The 17131-nt window shown below is 36.0% G+C and overlaps 2 protein-coding genes across 12 annotated transcripts; both read left to right on the top strand.

The window, feature by feature from the left end:
• The first annotated feature begins 319 nt into the window (after nucleotides 1–319).
• LOC105267292 (choline-phosphate cytidylyltransferase A) lies at nucleotides 320–6551 on the top strand. Of its 6 annotated transcripts, none has more exons than XM_011306048.1 (10): nucleotides 320–918; nucleotides 983–1006; nucleotides 2031–2180; nucleotides 2289–2397; nucleotides 2613–2729; nucleotides 2789–2940; nucleotides 3368–3589; nucleotides 3771–3938; nucleotides 4334–4452; nucleotides 4860–6551. In XM_011306048.1, exons 3-10 carry the CDS (start codon nucleotides 2064–2066, stop codon nucleotides 4960–4962), a joined length of 1107 nt encoding a protein of 368 aa, XP_011304350.1. In that variant the 5' UTR covers nucleotides 320–918; nucleotides 983–1006; nucleotides 2031–2063; the 3' UTR covers nucleotides 4963–6551. The 6 variants fall into 6 exon arrangements, with proteins under 6 accessions (XP_011304350.1, XP_011304348.1, XP_011304347.1 ...); XM_011306046.1 differs by lacking the exon at nucleotides 983–1006 and having other exon boundaries at nucleotides 322–519; nucleotides 629–918; XM_011306045.1 differs by lacking the exon at nucleotides 983–1006 and having other exon boundaries at nucleotides 322–918.
• A 437-nt stretch (nucleotides 6552–6988) lies between these two features.
• pbl (epithelial cell transforming 2 pebble) lies at nucleotides 6989–17040 on the top strand. Of its 6 annotated transcripts, none has more exons than XM_011306040.1 (15): nucleotides 6989–7162; nucleotides 7402–7594; nucleotides 8505–8854; nucleotides 9124–9480; nucleotides 10215–11057; nucleotides 11205–11339; nucleotides 11818–12067; nucleotides 12536–12663; nucleotides 12796–13633; nucleotides 13956–14110; nucleotides 14192–14277; nucleotides 14727–14765; nucleotides 15203–15377; nucleotides 16494–16612; nucleotides 16834–17040. In XM_011306040.1, the coding sequence occupies exons 2-15, from the start codon at nucleotides 7528–7530 to the stop codon at nucleotides 16874–16876; spliced, it is 3585 nt and encodes a 1194-aa protein (XP_011304342.1). In that variant the 5' UTR covers nucleotides 6989–7162; nucleotides 7402–7527; the 3' UTR covers nucleotides 16877–17040. The 6 variants fall into 6 exon arrangements, with proteins under 6 accessions (XP_011304342.1, XP_011304343.1, XP_011304344.1 ...); XM_011306041.1 differs by having other exon boundaries at nucleotides 6991–7066; XM_011306042.1 differs by lacking the exon at nucleotides 6989–7162 and having other exon boundaries at nucleotides 7172–7594; nucleotides 12545–12663.
• Nucleotides 17041–17131: the final 91 nt, after the last annotated feature.

Below are 17131 nucleotides of genomic sequence, written 5' to 3'. Positions count from 1 at the left end.
GTGCTACAGTCGGCTAAATTTCAGTTAAACAAATGAAAAACAAAAAGCATTCATACCGCAAAAAATAAAATTCACCCCGTCGACTTGATAGACACCCCCGCATTGCGTGTTGCGCCCTCCCTCTCTTGGGGTGCAGTACTACGATGCCACTGGGGTCACTCAAACCCCCAGAACTGACCCTCTACTTCAGTCAATCCTCTTTGATTCCGCCCCTGAATTCCTCTCCATTTTGTTATGACTTAAATTCAAACAATCGCGCCAAAAATTTTCGAGATTAACACATTTCCGGATAAAGTTATAGCAACAAATTCCAGAGGAATCGCAACTAATCGCCAGATCGTGCCTCACCAGCAGGAGTTCTGCCCAAGGAGAAAGTTTTATCTCGGGTTTGTCGAGAAATTCTTGATTTGAAATCAGAAATCAAAAATAATATCCATAGGAATTCGATGACGTAGGCATCACCCGATTTGATTATGTCATCAGATTGGGAATCCTTTTGCGCATGGCGCCTTGATACCGGTGATTTTAATTGTCGTTTTAAAATTTATTGACAGTTTAACAATCTCTGAAATTCCCCAGGTGACTCTCGATAGGTAGTTATCGATAATAATTAATAATCTGGTGACAGGCGGTGATCGAAGGAAAGGACATCGTTGGATTTTTGCTACGGCCCTGAGAAATCTTCCAACATCGAACTTCAGTCAAAAACTGTCTGGCACGTCGTCGACGTCGACTTTGTCGTCAGAAGGTCTCGGTGTGTCCGATAATTAGTCATTAACGTACGTTTTGAACTGTTGGACATCCAAGTGCTGATTTGTTTGTAATTTTCTCGTGAGGGGGCAATAAACCGAAAAATACTTATTTGGAGACTGGGGCATGTGGCAACGACCGGAGTCATCATCATCAGGGATTATTCAAGTAATTTCATTGTATTAAAATCAATTTTCGTCATTACTTTACGTTTTTTACTTGTTTTTAGTAGAATTCGCGGTTTTGGGGTGTCAAGGTGCGTTATCCGGTGATATCTTCTGACGCAACAAACCGATTTGAATGAGCTCGGTCTCGTTTTCAAGGGTGATAAAATGCCTTTGCAGTGAGATAAGCATTTTCCGATTTGACTCAGCCGTTCTCGAGATATTTGCGACTGAAATTCCAGTCTCTTCTCAGACGTCAAACAAACTGGAGCATCAGGTTTTCGAGTGTATCTTCGGAGATAGAGAAGATAGCGGAATTTTTGTTAAAGCTTTTTTGCAGATCTAGGTCTGTTTCACAAAAAAGGTATCCATACATAATCCGCTATCTCGCCTCACTCTCATGATATTCATGAAAAACTGAAGTGCTCTGGAATGAAATGCGGCTTTTCGATTTTTCTCTGGCAATTTCCAATCGCCAATTCCCAAATATCGTTGATTATTCCTTTAAATCATTATGTTAGACTTAATTAGTGATCGTAGACTATACATGAGTGTGAGTCAATCGTAATTCAAGGCTAAAGTCATACAAATGTTGCTTCATTGTTTTATTGAGATGTTGAATTTGCCAAGAGTTTCTTTGAATTATTGCGACGTATTTATATTTTGTTATCGACTGTTTACAATCGTTAAGTGCGGAATATGTAACAAAAGAGCAGATTAGGTTTCCACTACCCAGGAAATGGTAATGATCGAGGAAACAGTCGCGTTAGGTTTCACGATTATTATTCCAGCAATTGCAATCGTTTTACTTCACTCGTTAATTATTGCCATTCGATTGTAAATTGGAGCGCACGAATGAGACCATATGATTGTCACCATAACCTCGAATCCAGTGACAGACGTTTAACGAGTCTGATAAATTACTTGTCATAATTGTAATAATTAATTCATTAATTTTCTAGATATTTCTCGATAGGAATGACAGGGATTAAATTTTTTGCAATAATTTTGGAGATAATTCTTGTTTAAATAATTTTTTATTCAGCTTTTAAATTAAAAGTGAAAACAAGTGAGCGACAGCTGTCAAATACATGAATTATTGGTCTGAATTCGCAGATTGACTAGGCGATTTATGTGATAATTCTGGAAATGCCGAAGAACTCTGTTGAAAAGATTATGGATAACGAGGTGATTGATAAGGTGGTGACGAGTATTCGGAATGGAGATGAGTCACCGAGTCCTAGGGAAAGTTCTCCTGTTCATCCTGTGAGTTTTTTTTCATTGTTTTCTTTTTTTAATTGAGTTTTTAGCTTTTTTGATATTTTATTGTAACGTGAAAATTGTGAGTTAAGCCCTTTTTTTAATTATTCACAGTCAATTTGCAAGGAAGCACCTTTCAGCGATGATCCTGATGCCCTCCTTGAGAGGGATTTCTGCGATTACAACACAAAAATCACTTTAAAAATGGCGAGAAGTGGAAAAGGTAATCAATCAGTGTCAGAGATATCGATTGTTCTCGGAAAGTATCGATTTTAGGGAGATATGTTGAGAAAGTTTTTTGTCGGAAATCTTATCAGCTACAAAAAAGTCTCTTGACGTTTTCACCAGAAATCGATAATTTTCGGGGTAATAAAATAATTAGTAAATGCTGTGAATTATTCACTGAGTTAAAATTCGGATTTTGTCAAATAATTACAGCTCCAAGACGTGTGAGAGTTTACGCCGATGGTATTTATGATCTGTTCCACCAGGGACACGCCAGACAGCTGATGCAGGCGAAGAATATTTTTCCAAACGTCTACCTCATAGTTGGAGGTAAATAACTCCGAATTTTTTAACTACCAACAGATTGGCTAATTAATTTTCCGTAATAGTTTGTAACGACGAGCTGACACACGAGAAAAAGGGGCGAACTGTTATGACCGATTTAGAGAGGTACGAGGCCGTCAGGCATTGCCGTTACGTCGACGAAGTCGTTCGTGATGCACCGTGGGAACTTGACGAAGAATATTTAGCAGCCCACAAGGTAATCCTCATTCTATCGTCTTTTTCTCAGGAACTATCGATTTTATTTACAAACCCCAAAGGACTTTTTTGTATTTAATTCAATTTGCAATAAAAAATATCTCTTGATTTTTCCTCCTAAACTCAATAATTTTTCAGGTAAATCCATTTTTAACAAAACTTTGACATTTGATTTTTCTTTTAATTCAGAATTTATTTACAATTACATTACTCGCGAGGACAATTAAATGACACATGACGTCAATGAAGTTGAGAGAGGAACAATTAAAGATTAAATTATTTTATAGTATAAATAATTGAATTATTGAGATGATCTGGACCAAAATTAATGAAATTGGAATTCTTCGGGGAAAATAAGTCGATATTGGAGGGAAAAAAATATTTTTCTCAGTGTTCAGATTTATTTTCACGTTTTTCATACCCTGCAGATTGATTTCGTGGCCCACGACGATATTCCTTACTCCTCAGACGACGCAGACGATGTTTATGCCATGATCAAAGCCAAAGGAATGTTTGTAGCTACCCAGAGGACCGAGGGTGTCTCCACGTCTGATATCGTAGCTCGAATCGTCAAAGATTATGATATTTACGTGAGGAGAAATCTCGCGAGGGGATACAGCGCCAAAGAACTCAATGTTTCGTTTCTCAATGTGAGTTAAACCACAAATCATCTGCCTTTTACCCGATTTAATTATTTCTCCAACCTATTCATTAATTTCCACATTTTTTATTTGGATTTGATTATCCGATAATTATTTATCCCCCAATTTTCCTGTATTTTTTCATTTTAAGTTGATGAATTAATGAGTGAAAATTTTTGTTATAAATCAGGAAAAGAAATTTCGAATTCAAAACAAACTGGACGACCTGAAGGACAAAGGAAAACGAGTGATGGAGAATATCGAGGAGAAACGAATGGACATGATAAGCAAATGGGAGGAGAAATCGCGGGACTTCATTGACGCATTTCTTCTTCTCTTCGGGAGGGAAGGGAGACTGGTGGGTATCCGAGGACTGGGATTCTTTATGTTTCTCACAATTTACGTAATAATGCTCGTTATCGGGGTAATAACAGCTGTTGGACTGGCAAAGAAAACACCGAGGAAAATTAACAATCTTTCTTAACAAAACTCATTTTTATAATTTATCTACTTTTCTACTCACAATTTATTGTCCCATAAATAAATTTAATGTCTGACTGCGAGGGAATTCCACTATTTTGGTTGTTATTTTTGCTTTTTGGGAGGAAAATCTGGATGATGTCGATCCAATTATTCAGGTGCATGCTGATTATGTCTGGAGATCTTGGAGAAATGTTAAGTCACTCCCCCTTTTGTTTATTTATTTATTTGAGCTATTGGGTTATGGATTTTTTTGCTAATTTATCGTTGCAGTCCACCATTTGGAACGAGAGTAAGGGACGCCTCATGCAGGCACTTTCACCTCCAGCTAGTCCTAAAAGAGCTGGAAGTCCTGATGGTAGTTGTGGCAGTAATGATGATGATCATACCAGGTGAATTAGGCATAATTATTCTAATTAGGGTTATTATCGAAGAACCGATAGATTCAAATTTTTTACGGAAATATGACGAGATAAATTCGTAGATTTCGGGATAAAATGAAAAATTTTCCTCCAATTTTTATTACATATTTATGTAAAATTGATTAAAGGTATCGAATTTTACAAATATTATAATTAATGGATGCAAATGGTAAACATTTCTCCAAAATTCGTCAATCTCTCATTTAAAAAATCAAAATAAAATAATGGAAATTCCATTAAAAAAAAGCGATTCATTGAAAAAAAATTTTGTTTCCAATGAATCTTTTTTTTTATGATTTTTTTTTACATTTACATCGATAAAAAAAGGTTTTATCCATTTTTTTTTAGAGTAATGATCAAAAATAACATCTTTTCAGTCCACCACCAAAGAAAGCTGGTCGCTACGAATTTTCTCAACCGAGTCACTATCTGAGTGATGACTACAGTGACGATGAAGAGTCAAATCTCCACTCGAAATGATTTAAAATAAGTTAATCATCTATTGCATTCTCCTCTCGTTCATCCTCGTCACCTGATCACTCGTGTGATAATTTCAGGGCGAACTGAAGCACAATTAGGTTGACTCATTAATTTATAATCGATTGACATGTACTGTATTTAAGGAGAATGAAAATTCAGTCAACTCCACGAACTGGAAATGATTTTTGATCGATTGGGAGTTCAATACCGGATCTGACTTTGTGAATTCTGTTTATTTATGATGATAATGATTGTTTCGTTGTTTTTTTTTTTATTCGAGTGGATTGTCAATTTATTTATGGAGATGTGTCTGTGTGAATTTGGTATTTATTTGAGAGGAAGGAGAAACGAGTGTGACAAAGTTAAATTCATGATACCAGCAACGAGTAAATGAAAATCTTCAATATCTTGAGATCCACTGGTGGAATTTCGATCGATCGGGGCTTAACTTGAAGCCGGAAATAATATCTAGAAAATGAAAATTAAATCGATAATTTTCACTCAACCAATCTCGAGATATCGACGATCTCAATTTCGCTTCACACTTTTGTTCATTTAATCATTCTCGTATTTGTACTGATTATCACTTTTGATTCATTTTCTGTTGATTTGATCCACTTTTTTTCCCACGAGACATTGATTTCACTAGAATTTCTGGATGTTATTCACTGTATGGAGTGCACACCGGCTTTAGAATGAATTATTTCGTTGATTTAGAATGAATTTATTTCGTTTATTTATAACTGATGAGGACAATAGCACACTCTCTTTATTTCTAGGCTATCTGTTAATGCTGATATTGAAAATAGTGAAAGTTAACATTGAGAATAAAAATTGTTTTCACGGAATAAATTTTTTTAACTCTGAGGAGATCTGAATGATTTTTTTTCTCAATGCAGAATTAGATGGTACGATTGACCAATGGTGCCTAATTTATGGGTCAATTAGTGATCCTAACGTTCATGCTGACATACTCATGATGATGATTGCTGTAATGAGGTATTAATGCACTTGATGAGAGATTTTTGGAGATCACTGGAGTCAGTGGTTATGCGATTTCGAGGAGTACATGAATTTCAAAAAAAAAATTCTGTTTATTTTAATCTAAATCTCCAAATCTACCAGAGATATCAAAATTTTCGTTATTACCTTTTTTGTAGTCCTCATTGCGCTCCCCAAAAATGGTTATTACACAAATTTTTATAGCTCTCGCTGATTCCGAGATATTGGTGAAAGAACGAGCGAAATTGTTAAGGCGAGTTTTATTATTTTGCTAATGATTTTATGGTCGGATTTTTTACGAGAGAAATCGATAAATTACTGTGGAAATTAATTGAATCATTAGGTTTTAGTGTTCTGGGGTCGGCGAGGGCGATTTCGTTTAGAGTGACTTGAAATTAAATTCACAGGAATAAATCAGCAGCGAAGAGATGATATTTCGGTTTTAATGGGTATTGAACTGTCGGTCTCTTCGCTACTGGAATACTTATTTATTGATCGAACTATTAGAGCAATTGAAATAACGAATATATACCGAGATCGTTGTTTAATATTAATATATAACGACCACAATAAACAGTGAGCAAATATTCAAAGTATTCTTTATTCCGATAAATCCTATTTTTTATTTCTGCAGCATTTATTCGATTTATTGGTTAAAAAATTATTTCGTCTGGAATAAAAAATCTAGGTGAAAAAGTTTTGTTATGGATTAGTGGATATGGATTAAGGGAAATATTTGAAAAAATATCGAAGGTCAAATTTTGGGAATTTTTGGGCGATCTGATTTTTTCAAATCTTGTGCAATTGTCGAAAATTTAAAAACTTATGGAAAATAAATTGATTTTTTGGGTGTAAACTAATTAAATAAGTTGTTTATTTTTGTGACATTTTTTATTTTTCATTTTTATTTTTAATTTATTTTTATTTTTATTCATTTGTCGGTTGAATTTTTCAAATTTTCATTCCTTACCGCCCCCTTTACCCACCCCCTCCAGATGTCAGCACCATTCACTCGTGAGAATTTTCCGAAAACCTGTTAAACAAACAAGAAAACCTGTCCCTGGAAATCGGTGAAAACGTGAAAAATGTGAAAACGTCAAAGGTACGTGAAAAATCTGAGAAAATCCCCTCTCCCTCCAGCTGGAGTTTCAGCACCTGCGCAGAGAGCGATGGATCGAAGGTGCCTGAGAAGAAAATGGTGAGAGAGAAGCCCAAAGAGAGAGACAAAAAAAAAAAGAGAGCCATTGAAAACCGTCAAATCCCCAAGCCATCAAGTGCGTGCCCCTTTATTTACCGCGTGCCCCCCCAACAGATTCCCAAAAATCACCGACAACTAACACAAAAAAAATAAAACTGTGAATAGTTGATTAATTTTGGGACTTGAGACTTGAGTAATTGATACCCCATTATGGATTTTAAGTGATGTTTTTCATTCAGCCAGAGTCATCTCCACGACATGACCAGTCTCATGATGTTATTCTGGTGTGAATAATCGTGCGAAAGTGTTCAATTATTTGGGACTAGAACTGGGCGTCCCGATGTTGTAACAAAAATTAAGTCAAAATGGAAGAGCAGAGCGTTCACAGCAGTATCAGCGATATAAATAGTGAAGAGCCAGCAAAGACTGAGCGTGAGTTATAGTTATTTTTTTCACCTATTTTTTTAACAATTCACTATTTATTTTCAGGCATGTCGTCCTGACTCCAGAGGTACTCCCCACTCTCACTTGTCGAGGCTCAAAATCATCAAAATAAACTCAGATCTAACCCAAAAGACGACATCACAACGAAAATCATTCGTGACGACTCGATTAATTTATTTATCCATTTATATTTGACCAATCCAATTGGAGTTTTCACGTGAGAATTCCAGTAGACGTTTTTTTTTTCAATTTTGAATTTTGATTTTTGGTTTTGGGAATTATTGCACGATTTTTTAATCGATCGAGGGAATTTTGGGGTTTTGAACTCGAGATTTTGGTGCGATTTTTGTATCGCGTTTGTGATATTGCTGTCGTTTCTAGGGGGTGATTGGGTTTCAATTATGATTGGGTTTCAATTATGTACAGGATTATTGCATTGCGTCTGACCTTGGGTGGACTACTCCAGTGTTTACTCGATTTTTTTTACCTTTTTATTGAGTTGTTTTTGCAGATTTAGTGGATTTTTAATATTTATATTTGTTTTATCCATTAATGAAGAAAATTCGTCCATTCAAATTTAATCTCTCATTATAAATAATAACGTTAATTAATAAATAACAGAGAAACATTAGTATTAAACATCTCAAATTAAAAAAATAAATTACTGACGTAATCCTCCAGAGCAACAATTTATTCTTGACAAGAAATAATCTATCCGTCTATTTTCTTCATTTTATTCATCGAATAAAAATTTATTAACTGGAGAAATCCTTTCGTAATATTTAAACAAATTTAATAAACTGATTCAAATAAATTATTCTATCAGTGTAGACTAATTGCTGTGAAAATAGAAAATAATAAATAGTTTTTTCTTTTGATATATTTTTTGGGGAATCAGCTGGTGTCGTCGTTCCTAGGAAGAAGAGGATATGCCTGGTGGGAGCTGCTAGCAGTGATCCAGCTCTTGGTACTGCTGCTCAGCAGTTTGGAGTGCCTGTTCTCAAATCAGTAACTGGGATTGAGTATGTCGAGGACACGACTTACTGCACTTATTTCATTCTGAGGGAATTCGAGGGCCCGGAGTATGAGACACTCCACAAAAGTGCTCACAGAATTTTGGGACCAACTGCACTTTTGCAGCTTGCTGATAAAAAAGAGTCTCTGCCGAGTATCAATCGGCCCATGTACACGAGGGCTATGCTGGGAACTGTCGTTGTTTTCACTGGGTTCAGGAAGAAGGACGAATTGGTGAGGCTTTATCTCAGAATTTTTTCTGAATTTTCTGAGAGAATCCGGGATATTTGGCGCCATTTTCCAGGGATTTTCACGAGCTCCAATCGTTTATTTAATAATTTGTTAATCAACAATAACAAGTGATCGGCAGAATGGAATTTCACGAAGTTAGTCTTATTTTAAAGCTCGAAAGATGTTTTGAAAAATGATACCAATCCCATTAAAGTCACACCACTCAATGCCGAGATATTGGAGACTAAAGAACGCCCTTCTGATTCTTCCAGACGAGGCTGATCAATATGATCCACTGCATGGGTGGAAGCATCCGCAAGGAAGTCGGTGCAAAGGTGACACACCTGATCGCCAACTGCTGTGGCGGTGAGAAGTACAGGTATGCAGTGACCTTCAGGGTGCCTATAATGTCGATGAATTGGGTGCTGGCCCTTTGGGAGGGCAAGGACGACGCCACCAGCTATGGGAGCAATGAGGATCTCATCGTCCAGCACAAGCTGAAGCCCTTCTACGGTGCACGTGTCTGCTTCTTCGGTTTTCCTGATGACGAGAAAAAGCACATGGTCGAGGTACTCCAGCAACAGGGTGGGGAACCCACGGAAATTGATGACCCAGAGTGCACACATGTGGTGAGTTCTCTTCTCTTAGAGATGATTTTCCTTTTTCCCGGAAATATTTCACCGATAAATCCAATTCTTCGTGGGTATTCTGCTAGGTATTTCCTAGATTATTTCCCAATTTGGCTCACATTATTCCATTTCTCGGTGATTTTCTGGGAAGAAAAGAAATCTAGGAGTCAATGATTTCCTTTGTTTTTTGAATTATTCTTCTCTTCCTTTCGGATTGAGGTAGATTGGTACCAGGACTACATTGAAAGCTTATTGAATCAGCTTCAAAATAACACGTGAATCGTGTGATTATCACTATTTTTTATGAAGCTATCACGTTTTGAAGGCAGAAATGTGATTTTCATGTTTTACCTAAATTTGAATTTGAATTTAATTTTTCTATATTTCTAAAGCAAATGAAGAGGAATATTTATATACCATTTTAAAGAACAGGTTTTACTCTTTTCAATGGCATGACTCTTTCAATTCCATCGAATTGATCAAGAGTTATCTAGTAACTATAGAAAAAATAATATATATAATATATTATATGTATTATTTATATTATTTTAATTATAATAATATATAATGTCTAATATATTTTCTTATCAACATTAAGTTTATTAGACTCAATCACATGAATTTTCTACAAAAATTCGGTAGTAGATTTAAAAATAATCCTTAAAAACGAGTGAAGAAATTCCACGAAATTTGTGGGTCTCACATTCAAAGAAAACTTATCCTAAATCCCTCAGGTAACAGATCTAGGTAATAACAGCTACAAGATCGCAGACACATCAAACGTAAACTCTAGAATCTGCTTCGACCACCCGTATTACCTATTTGCCCCCCTCTATACGGAGAAGCCTTGGGCCCCTGGAGTGAAGATCCCAGAGAAATCTCTGACAGATGATACTGGCATCAGCACCTCCCAGGACAGCCTTGTGTCAACCTCTGATTCAATCTCCAATGATTCCTTGAAGAATCAGAGCCAGGATTCAGCGATTTGCATGGAATTCACGAGTAAAGAGTCCAACGACTCCGTAACGAGCACTTCGTCATCCCAGATATCTCCAGATGGTGTGAAACTCTTCAGGGAAGTGTCAGGTTGCCACGAGTTGAATTACTCCAAGAGGCACGTCCCCAGGAGGCGATTCAGATGGAGAAGATCGAGATCTTGCTTCATTCTTCCACCGATTGAGACGTCGAATCAATCTCGATTCGTTAAAATTTACTCACATCCCAATCTATCGAAAAATAATTACGACGAGGAGTTGATGGACTCCAGGAAATTCAGGGGGATGAGGAAGTCTAAGAGTCAGGGGCAGCAGGGGCAGCAGGGGCAGCAGGGGCGGAGAATTTTTGATGTGAATTTTCCATTTGGTTGCAAACGAGAGATTAAAACTGGTGGATTTAGGAGAATTGAAACGAGTCAGGATGCATCCACCTTCTCGACGTCTTCCTCGGGGGCTTTTCCTGGATTCAAAGTGCCCCAGGTGCCAGTGAAATTTCCAAAAAATCGGAGAACTCGGGGGAGGGATACAACTGGACAGAGGGAGAAGAGATGTTTGAAAAAATTTGATGTCGATTATTCTACGGTATTATTTATCGATTCTCCTGATCGTTTGGTGGCGGCAGTATCTTCTCAGGGGGTCGTCATGTCTCAATAAAAAGTCCTCGTTTATTTGTTGTTTATTTTGTATGGATTTTTCATGGTTTTTATGGAAATTTTGGGCTTTTCTCAGGTTGTGGACGAGTCCAATGTGAATTCGTTGCCAGATCTGGCCTCTGTCAGGGCTCATATTGTCAAGGCTGAATGGTTTTGGACGTCTGTCCAGAATGAGGGGGCTGCTGATGAAAAGGAGTATCGATTTGAAGATGTGAGTCATTAATTATTGATTTGTTTATCTATTAATTAATCAATTAACTCAGACCAATTATAACTGATGTTTCATTCAATATTTCCTTAATTATCGTTTATCTCCAGAGCTATAAGTTTCCAGTGAACATTCTAGGGAACTTTTTTATAGATAATTAAATTTCCGACAAAAAAAGTCCTTTGATATTTCTTCCAAAAATCAACAGTTTTTGAGAAAAGATCATTTTTAAAACGACTAAATCCACTAAAAAATTATCGTTGCATAAAAATGATTAATGAATTAATTAAAATAATTAATTCAATCCACCAGTGATTGTTATTGTTATTTATTATTCATTACTGATAGTAATGGATGCATAAATAATAATGTTTTATAGAATTTTAATTTGTTTATTGATTGTACTGACAAAAATTCGACTCATCGAATTAATTTCAGATATTGAAATGAAAAAATCATTTACTGATTATTTTTTCACTAGTATTTGGAGTCAGTGATGTCACCAAGTGCCTCGTCTCGAAGGGAGAGCCAATCAGCTGCGACACCCACGACAGCATCCACGAGGAGAAAACGTAAACGTCTAGCAGAGACTCTATCCAGTCTAGTACAGAATGGAGCAGATTCACCTGCTGTTCATAAAAGACGATCTAGCATCAGTGATGCTGGACATCTGAGTGTCAGCGGGAGTTTTTTAGATTGCACTGCCAGTCCTGACAAGCAGATGCTCGATGGTCAGTTCACTGGGAGAAAAAACGTATCTCTCCGAATAATTGGAAATTAATACAAGAAAATATTCTCTTCTCAATTGCCCCAATTTCCCTCTAAATAATTTCAATGGATTCAGTAATTGCAATAATTTCAATAATTTCAATTATTAATAATTGGACTAATTTTAATAATTTCCTAATTTGGCAATCCTAAAAAGAAAACAGATTCCCCTAAATATTGAAACAAAAACTATTTATGATTAATTTACTGAGAAAATATACCAGTATTCAAATTGTTTATAATTAACTAAATGATTACATTGTGTATCAGATAATTTTTCAATTTTTTAATTAACGAGAGAATATTTCGTGCATTAAAATCGATTCGGTGAGAATTTGTTTTTTCCTCAGTGCAGATATTCAATAGACCGAGGATTCATTAATAAAGATGCTTTTTTATTTATTGGGATAAATAACAAAAATCAATAATAGATATTCCAGAGGTCGAAGCTGTCACTACAGACTCAGCACGCAAGAATCTCTCCCCGAGGCATCAGGTGGTCCTGGAGCTAGTGCAAACCGAATCCAATTACGTCGGCATTCTCAGTACAATTATGACGGTACAATTGGAGTTTTAATTATTCCCATTTTCCTCCAATTTTCCCCACAAATTTTTTTTTAAATTGCTTTCAAAAGGTCTAATACAGTTATCCAAAATTTCCAACAAACAAACAACAAATTTCTCTTCGCAGTTATTCAAATCCCCCCTTGAGGACTACATAGAGACGAGCAACGAATTGCTGAATAGTACAGAGGCAAAAATAATCTTCGGTAATTTTCCCCCAATCTACGATGTCCATAAAAAAATGCTGGAGGAGTTGCGATATTGTGCAGCCCACTGGACCGAGGACACAAGCATAGGAAATATATTTCTGAAATACGCCCCAGACCTCGTTGACACGTATCCCCCCTACGTGAATTTCTTCGAGAACACAAAGGAGATGTTGGAGCAGTGCGACCAGAACAAGCCACGTTTTCACGCTTTTTTAAAAATCTGTCAGACAAAACCAGAGTGTGGGAGACAGAGTCTTAAAGAGCTGATGATAAAGCCTGTACAACGATTGCCCAGTATTAGTCTATTATTAACCGATATTCTTAAGCACACGAATAAGAATAATCCAGATCACAGTGCCTTGGAGCTTGCTATCAGCAGTATTAAGGAAGTTATGACACATATCAATGAGGACAAGAGAAAAACTGAGGGTCAGCTTGTCATGTTCGATATATTCAATGAAATTGATAACTGTCCACCCCATCTAGTCTCGTCACACAGGTCTTTCATTGGTAAATGCGATGTTATGGAGCTCGGGGAGGGGCTCAGTGGTCGTGGTGATCATTTGGTACTTTTTTTGTTCACTGATACCATGGAGATATGCAAGAAACGTTCCAAAGCATTCAATTCACTGAAGAGTCCCAATATGGCCAATGGATTGCACACGGCTAAACTCAGCCAGGGAAAACCCTATAAACATATTAAAATGTTGTCTCTCAGCACAATTAAGAAGGTTGTCGACATTCGGGAAACTGATGGTCAGTTATCGCCATTTTACATCATATTCACCTCATTTTTCCGACTAATTAATGATTTGCCATTTTGTATTATCGATTTATCTTCTTACGTATTGAATGTACAGAAAAATGTCAAGTGGTAGTTTTTCGAAAGAATTTTGAGAGCTACAAAAAAGTCCTCTAGCACTTCAGTCTCAAGTCGATCGTTTCCAGGGTTTATCGATAATTAAGAATAATGGGATTTGATTCATTAGAATTTAGCTATTCGTTTATCATTTTTGTTCATTCTATTTAATTAATGACATTGGAGGTGTTGAGTGTTCATTTTAATGTTTAATTACAGAGTGCCAGAAGGTTTTTGCCCTCATGGTTAGGAGCAATCAAGAGCTGAAGGAGAAATTATTTTCATTTACAATTACTGATGAGGAGGTCAATAAAACAAATTATCTTAAAACTTTGTGCAGACAAATGGCGAATACTGTCTGTAAAGCTGATGCAGTAAGATTTAAACTGATAAATAAATTTTAATGAATAATTTGAGGGAATAATTCATGTTGATATTTTTATTTATTTCCCCAGGACACTTTTCTCATCAGTCTGGACTCTCATCAACTGGAAATTGATACTAGTGACGTCGCTCTGGGAACCCTGAGCAAAGCATTTAAGTGAGTACCTCAATCTTCAAGATAATCATCAATAAATGTTGTCAAGAGGCTTGTAATGTCGACTGAAAACTTTCTCTCCATCCTCTTCATTATTTCCCTCACGAAATAGTAAACTGAAGAGCCTTAATAATCGATTTATCTCGAGAACCATCGATTTCAGGTGAAAACATGAGATGAATTTTTTTAAGATAATTAAATTTCCAATAAAAATACCAAATGAGATTTTCTCGTGAAATCAAAACTCTTCGAGATATCGAAGTTTAACGAAACTGTTAATTTCACATTTTTATCCTTTCGCCTCTGAATCTTTTCATCTTCAGCTCGTGGTAGCACAATTGTTGATTATCTTTTATCTTCAATCATAGTAGCACAATAATTGTTAATTTATCTTTATTTCTCTCTGCATGGGAACGGATTCGATAACGGGCACACACGACGTTTGGTTGCAGGAGCCTATTTCATAATTTTTACCTGGAGTATATGGATCCGTATGTGTTCCCGCTCAATAGCATGTGTGATTTTTTTTATTTCCGTATGATTTTCAAGGGTTCGTTTGCCTTCTCAGATGCACTGTAGAGAGATTGAAACAATTAATTAGCATGTGTAATTTAAAAATTGATAATCCATCAGCGAACTCACAACCCAAAGCAATTTCGCTGCACTCAATCCCCAAAAACCCCCCACATCTCCGAAACTACTAAAGATATCAAAATTTTTATTGTAACATTTTTTGTAGATCGCGAAAATCTCCACAAAAAAGGTTCTGATAAAAATTTCGATATTTGCTGGAGGTCTCGAGATTTTTGGAGAAAACTAGAGAATTGGGAAATTGGGAATTCGCTGATTTCGATAATTAATCATTGGAATGATTGAGTGTTGCGAGTAATCAATTGGTGATAATTAATGGTTTATTTTATTTGAATAGATTCGCCACACGTACGAAGATGAAAGTTGGGAGAGCATTCAGCTTCAACAAAACACCCAGCAAATTAAAAAGGGCAATGTCCACGATGATGTCTCCATTTGGTTCAACCCACAGTCTGACACCAGCAAGTCAACAGCTTGCGCAGATGCGATTGGCCAGTTGTAACAATATCAATGTTAGTTAATCATCAATTTAATTATTCCACTTTTACAGATTTCCTTCAGTTTTCTTTTTCTTTTTTAATGGAAGCAGAAGTCCTTCGCAGATCTGGAAATTTTTTTTTTCTCGTTTTACTTTTTACCTCGAGGGATAATTACCTCTTCTTCTTTTCTTCTGAATAAACTTCATTTTCTCCTTCATTACTGCATACTTTCCTCCACCTGACGCTCGATTTATCTCTCGTTTAATTAATCTGTCGTTTTATTTTTTGTGCTTAACACTAGTTTGAGGATAATTGTCGTCGTAAGACCAGTAAGTAATCGTTATCAAGGATCAGGGGTGTTGGGATTATTTGCTGATAACAACATTTAGATTTTCACGGATATCGATTTATTTGAGAGAAGTTTGGGGGGATTTTTTGGGATTTACTGCTGGAATTCAGTGGCATTTCTTCGGTGTTCGGGATTATTCCTGTCTTCCTTTAGGGTTGAGGTGATAGATTGTGTACTGGTTTGAAAGCTCATTCAATCAGCTTCAAAACAAGACATGAATTACGTGATTACCATCATTTTTTGTGGAGCTATCACGTTTTGAACGTGAAAATGTGATTTCGTTGGTGGAGTTATTGAAATTTTTTCGTTATGCCACGTTTTAAAATTCACGTTTATTGCTAATTATCGTAGCATTCAGGGTGATTTACGGGGATTTATTGAACATTACAATGCTGTTTGATTTTTGAAATTCCATCGATTTGATCAAGAGTTATCGATGATAATGTCTCGAATTTCCCGTGTCACGTTTCAATAAATCGTAATTCCGTTCAAATAAAATCAGCAATAACTTTTATTTTTTCCAGAATTTTATTACTCTTGACTATTAAAAATAATAAATTCCCATACAACGAATTTCAATTTTGTGACAATATTGAAAAATAAATAAAGTCATTAAACGACAGTATAATTAAAAAAAAAAGGACTGGACACTTTTAGACTGTCTCCGCCATTTTTGTCGAAAAAAAAGGGCTGGGAATGAGTTAGAAACTTCCCAACTTCTTTCAAGTAATCGTACATTTGTGGATAATAAATATTTATCCCAGTGGAGTATTTGAGATTACTGAGACATTTATTTTCAGGAACTGGGCAATGGTGGGTCAGATTCGTCATCTAGAGACGAGGTTCTCGTTGCTCCAATGTCAGTTCAACCGACGAGAAAAGCTAAATGCAGTTCCCTGAGTATCGCCTCATTAAGAAGGTTGTAAGGGCTTAATTAAGGGCTTAATATCCCAATTAATCCGACGAAAAAGACGCAAATCCCCTCGCACTCATCCAACAGCTTCACCCCCAGCCGCTTGTCCCATTATTTAATTAACAACAAACGATTAAATCCAATGATTTTTATTTGTGTAATAATATATGAGTAATCAGTGGCTCTAATTATCTCTAAACGTCTCGTTTTCTCTTTTTATCATCTAGAAACTGTTCGGAGGAGGTCATTGAGGACAAATCGAACATTTGAGATATTTTTCAATAAAGTGGCCTTTTTTTATTTATTTAAATAAAAACAAGTGGAATATTGTGTGGAGCTTGTGATTGTGTATAACTGAGGAATCAAGTGCCTGATAGAATTCCAGTATCGAACATTGTAAATAGATTAATAGATCGATCTCATTTTTCACTTTTCCTACGCTCGTTAAATTTTTTTTCACGCATTTTGTCTCATTGAAAAATGTGCCATAAAAAATTGAGAATTATTGGAATGAAGTCAATTTTC

This window comes from Fopius arisanus, unplaced genomic scaffold, assembly GCF_000806365.1.
Source record: "Fopius arisanus strain USDA-PBARC FA_bdor unplaced genomic scaffold, ASM80636v1 scaffold00046, whole genome shotgun sequence".
NCBI lineage: Eukaryota > Metazoa > Arthropoda > Insecta > Hymenoptera > Braconidae > Fopius > Fopius arisanus.
The sequence above is the reverse complement of the archived record's forward strand: the minus strand, read 5'-3'. Positions and strand labels throughout refer to the sequence as shown.

Bases quoted from the DNA above. Each gene is read 5' to 3' on its own strand.
- LOC105267292 (XM_011306048.1), top strand. From the start codon at position 2,064: ATGCCGAAGAACTCTGTTGAAAAGATTATGGATAACGAGGTGATTGAT. The intron at 2,398-2,612 runs GTAATCAATCAG...AAATAATTACAG, and splicing joins AATGGCGAGAAGTGGAAAAG to CTCCAAGACGTGTGAGAGTT. The intron at 2,730-2,788 runs GTAAATAACTCC...TTTCCGTAATAG, and splicing joins CGTCTACCTCATAGTTGGAG to TTTGTAACGACGAGCTGACA.
- pbl (XM_011306040.1), top strand. From the start codon at position 7,528: ATGGAAGAGCAGAGCGTTCACAGCAGTATCAGCGATATAAATAGTGAA. The intron at 7,595-8,504 runs GTGAGTTATAGT...TTGGGGAATCAG, and splicing joins AGAGCCAGCAAAGACTGAGC to CTGGTGTCGTCGTTCCTAGG. The intron at 14,766-15,202 runs GTATGTGTTCCC...TTATTTGAATAG, and splicing joins TACCTGGAGTATATGGATCC to ATTCGCCACACGTACGAAGA.